Source organism: Galeopterus variegatus, unplaced genomic scaffold, assembly GCF_000696425.1.
Source record: "Galeopterus variegatus unplaced genomic scaffold, G_variegatus-3.0.2 Scaffold11305, whole genome shotgun sequence".
Lineage (NCBI taxonomy): Eukaryota > Metazoa > Chordata > Mammalia > Dermoptera > Cynocephalidae > Galeopterus > Galeopterus variegatus.
In genome coordinates, this window is record NW_007737416.1 from 28,954 (window position 1) to 33,834 (window position 4,881).

At 37.0% G+C, this 4,881-nt stretch overlaps 1 protein-coding gene across 1 annotated transcript in view; it reads left to right on the top strand.

Moving 5' to 3' along the window:
- The window catches only part of LOC103610561 (thyroid receptor-interacting protein 11-like), a gene marked incomplete at its 5' end in the record, with an annotated part of 48,188 nt that overhangs the window by 23,932 nt on the left and 19,375 nt on the right, over positions 1–4,881 (top strand). The window contains 2 exon segments of the mRNA XM_008594709.1: positions 3,492–3,655; positions 4,731–4,740. Of these exon segments, the coding sequence (XP_008592931.1) occupies positions 3,492–3,655; positions 4,731–4,740 (174 nt within the window).

The window sequence follows — 4,881 nt, forward strand, 5'->3', positions numbered from 1 at the left end:
GAACTTCTGGGTCAAGGGGCATTTTAAAACTTTTGAGATTGTACTGCAAAATTAATTTCCAGAAAAGATGTGTCCATTTATATTTCCATTTGTGGTATGTGCATCTTTTTATTTATCTTTTTACTATGTATGGTGCTGATGGAGATATAAGAAGACAGTAGACCCTATCTGTCTGCAAAGATATTATAGGCCAGTAGAGACAATACTTCTGAGGGTGAACCCCTTCTCCTCCCTTTGCATGGAGTGTTACTGTACCTTCAGATTCTCAAGGGAAACTCATTTAAAATGGGAATTAAAATGAGTGATCATTTTTGTATGTATTTCACGCAGGCGGACATGCCAGAACATCCTCAGATTATGTCCTTATGTATTGGAATCCTTCCTTGCAATTTTCAGGCCCTTATTTTCTCAAATTAAAATAGTTTTTAGGCTCTGCCCCTTTTATTTACACTTTGTAATAGTTTCCAGAATTACCTTCCTTAAGTAGAGTTGTGATCTTGTTCCTCTTCTTTTAAAAACCAGTTTTGACTCCCATAATTTGGTTCCATGCTACCTACGACCATAGCCTTATTTCACGCTGTCATCTGTATCCAGCTGAACTGTAGTACTCAGTTTTCTCNCGCCGCCGCGCTTCCCAAGCGGCGCACTATCCAGTGCGCCACCGGGCCGGCCCTATATTACTTATCTTTTTAAAAGCAAAATTGAGATCATACTATTCATACAGGTTTTGTAAGCTGTTTCTATCACTTAATAATATATAAGTATCAGTACACATTCATGCATATGTTTCTGCAATATTATTTTATGATTAGCCATTACTTGGATTTGCCATAATTTCTTTAACCCAACCATTTAGTATTGGATGTTTCAAATGTTTCAGCTTTTCAAAATTACTAAGAGTGCTGTTGTGATATCCCAAGACATGTATGTTTTGTGTTGATGACAGATTATTTCCTTAGTGTAAATTTTGAGAAATGGAACTTCTGGGTCAAGGGGAATTTAAAAACTTTTGAGATTGTACTGCATAATTATTTTCCAGAAAAGATGTGTCCATTTATATTTCCATGTGTGGTATGTGCATCTTTTTATTTATCTTTTTACTATGTATGGTGCTGATGGAGATATAAGAAGATAGTCGACACTGTCTGTCTGCAAAGATATTATAGGCCAGTAGAGACAATATTTCTGAGGGTGAACCCCTTTTCCTCCCTTTGCATGGAGTGTTAGTGTACCTTCAGATTCTCAAGGGAAACTCATTTAAAATGGGAATTAAAATGAGTGATCATTTTTGTATGTGTTTCACTCAGGCAGACATGCCAGAACATCCTCAGATTATGTCCTTATATATTGTAATCCTTCCTTGCAATTTTCAGGCCCTTATTTTCTCAAAATAGTTTTTAGTCTCTGCCCCTTTTATTTACACTTTGTAATACTTTCCAGAATAACCTTCCTTAAGTAGAGCTGTGATCTTGTTCCTCTTTTTGAAAAAACCAGTTTTTTTTTTTTTTTATGACCGGTAAGGGGATCTCAACCCTTGGCTTGGTGTTGTCAGCACCACGCTCAACCAGTGAGCAAACCGGCCATCCCTATATAGGATCCGAACCCGTGGCCTTGGTGTTATCAGCACCGCACTCTACCGAGTGAGCCACGGGCCGGCCTGAAAAAACCAGTTTTGACTCCCGTGATTTGGTTCCATGCTAACTACTACCTTAGTCTTATTTCACGCTATCATCTGTGTCCAGCTGAACTGTATTACTCAGTTTTCTCAGACCTACTGTCTTCCTATTTCTTTTTCTTATACTTTTTCTTTTCATATTCTTTCTTCTGCCTGAAGAATGGACCTATCCCTGACAGTTTTTTCTGTGAATCCACCTGTTCTTCAAATTCCATTTTCTTCATGAAGGGTACTTTATTTAGCACCCCCCTGCTCATGTGTGGAACAAACATTGGTGTGATGCTTTTCCTTTGAACTTGTATAACACTTTGAGTCTCTGCTAGATTACATATATTTTACTTTAGGGTACAGGTAATTGTTGACCTGTCTTGTAGTGTCTCCCACCCAATGAAATGTCAGGTCACTGGGGAGTAGGAATGATGCCATTCATTTTGTACCCTTCCCATAGCATATATTACACATAGTTTAATAGATTTTCAGTAAATATTTGTTGTATGAATAACTCAGTCTACAAGCCCTAACTTTACAATAGTGTGACCTGGTATTTCTTAACTTTGAATGCCATCATAACTCATTTCATCCTTACAGTCACCCGTTAAGTGATTAGCTAACCAGCAAAGCTGAATCAATTCCAGGGACATTGAGAGCAGAGGTCTTCTTACTATCAATTTACTGCTCTTTCCACAAGAGGGTGGTATTGGGTAAAGTCTCTTCAAAGTGAGATGATCTTGAATAAAAATTTAACTAGATATTAAAAACCCAGAAAGATTATTGCAGTGTTTTGGATATAATCATTATTAATTAAGGAAGTACACCAATGACATAAGCCTAGATAGGTGCTATATAAATCTCCTAGGGATCCCTGGATTATTATTTTGGGACAGGACTAGGTATTATTGTATTTAATGTAGGTAAAAAGAAAGATGATAGTAAAAGTTAATTAACTAATAATCAGAGCAATTAGTTCATCAGTTGGATAGCCTTTGGAAACTGTGAGTTCACCATGATTGCAAGTGTCAAAAGCAAGGGGGTGTCATAGAATCTCTTCTTTGTTAGGCTAGAGGCTGGATAAAATGACTTTGAAGGTCCCTTACAACTTAAAATTCTGTGATAAATTACATCTTAGAGATTTAACCTGGAGACATGAAAATTGCAGACTATTTATAAATTTTTTCTTTTGCTGACATTTCTTGTTTAGCCTAATTCTTAGTCTTTAAAAGGACAGCCATTTGTTCAAAGTCACTTTTACAGGAAGGATCATTGAGTTAATAAAAATGGGGAGAACAGAGGAACTCTTCAAGTTTCTTTGAAATCTAACTTGAATTTAATGCAATAAAATGTCAGGAAGGTCCAATTCATATAGACAAAGTAGAATAGTTGCCAGAGGAAGGGGGAGTTGTTATTTAATGAATATCAGGGCTGGCTGGTTAGCTCAGGTGGTTAGAGCGCAGCCTTGTAATACCAAGATCAAGGGTTCAGATCCCTCCAGTGGTCAGCTGCCAAAAAAAAAAAAAATGAGTATGGAGTTTCAGTTTGGGAAGATGAAAAAAAGTTCTGGAGTTGGATGGTGGTGGTGGTTGCACAACAGTGTGATTGTACTTAGTGCCACTGAGCAGGACATGTAAAAATGGTTACAATGGTAAATTTTAATGTGTATGTTACCACAATAACAAAATGTGGGGAAGATGTTTCTTCTTGTTAACGTACCTAAATACTTTGAAATCTACCCTGAATTTAGTGCAATAAGACTTAGGCAAGGTGATTCTTCTGGTTAAAGTAATAGAAGCAGTTTGATTTTTATTCTTTTTGTTTAAAGCCATCAAGCCAGTGTGCAGGTAGAGTCATTACAGGAGCAATTGAATGTAGTCTCCAAGCAAAGGGATGAAACTGCACTGCAGCTTTCGGTTTCCCAGGAACAAGTAAAGCAGTATACTCTATCACTAGCCAACCTGCAGATGGTACTAGAGCATTTTCAACAAGGTAAGTTGTATGGTCAGTTTTTCAGTGAAGAAAAATTGTAGTTGTTGGTAATTTTCCCCTATTGGAGTGCCATTTTAGATTAAACATGGGGAAATCTTCAAAAGGTTACCCACTTGTAGGGGCAAAAGGTAAGTAGCCATCATCACCTAGTTAGACTCCTTTACAACTAAGCCTAGAAAACATTAACTATGTTCAGTAGTTATTAAAAATTTCATTTAGGGGCCGACCCCATGGCTCACTCGGGAGAGTGCAGTGCTGGGAGCACAGAGGCACTCCCGCCGTGGGTTCAGATCCTATATAGGGATGGCCAGTGCGCTCACTGGCTGAGCGCGGTGCAGACGACACCAAGCCAAGGGTTGCGATCCCCTTACCAGTCACTAAAAAAAAAAAAAAAAAAAAAAAATTGATTTAGTGTTATATTACAAGTTAAGGTGAGAGTTGAGGTATAAAGGAAACACGCGGTAGGATGATCAAGTGATAAAGGGAGAATACAAAGAAAGAGAGAGATACACACATGGAAAAGGTGATTAGGTTTTAAGATATTGGTTGGAGGTCAAACCCACTTCAGAGTGTTAATCATTAGTAATTACTGTCCTTTGATATATTTATTAACTTGTTATTAGCTATTCATCTATACTTTGAGGTGACTATATCTTCTAGTTCAAATGGGAAGTACTTTTCTGGAGACACAGTAACAGTGACCATAGCCGTTTTATTTTGAGAACCAAATAATGTCTTTTCACATTCTCTCATCCTCAGATTTGTGGTAATGCTTTAGTTTCACCCATCCTTTTGTTTTTTCATACATTCAATAACTATTGATAGTGAATTAATTGCTCGGTGGAAGGTGGTTAGGGGATATGAGGATAAGGAAGTAACTTTAAATTTGTACCTGCGTGTCCCTTCAGGGTTATGCATGTGGTTGAAATTGTGAATTTTGAATATAAAGTTTCTAGATTTTTGTAATGTAATATAATTACAAGAGCAGGCATGTATACAAACTAGTATGGTACTGAGGCCAGAGAGAAAAAAATTGCCAAAGGGGAAATACTTGAGTAGAGTTAAGAAAGGAGAGAAGAATCTGCAGGATAAACAACATGGAAAAGGGTTTATGCAGAGAAAACAGTGATCTCGTTACTTAAGATTATCAGTAAGGCATATATAATTTTCTCATTGAGACATTTGAACTAGTTTTGTTGAATTATTAAAATTTCAAGTGGTTTAAA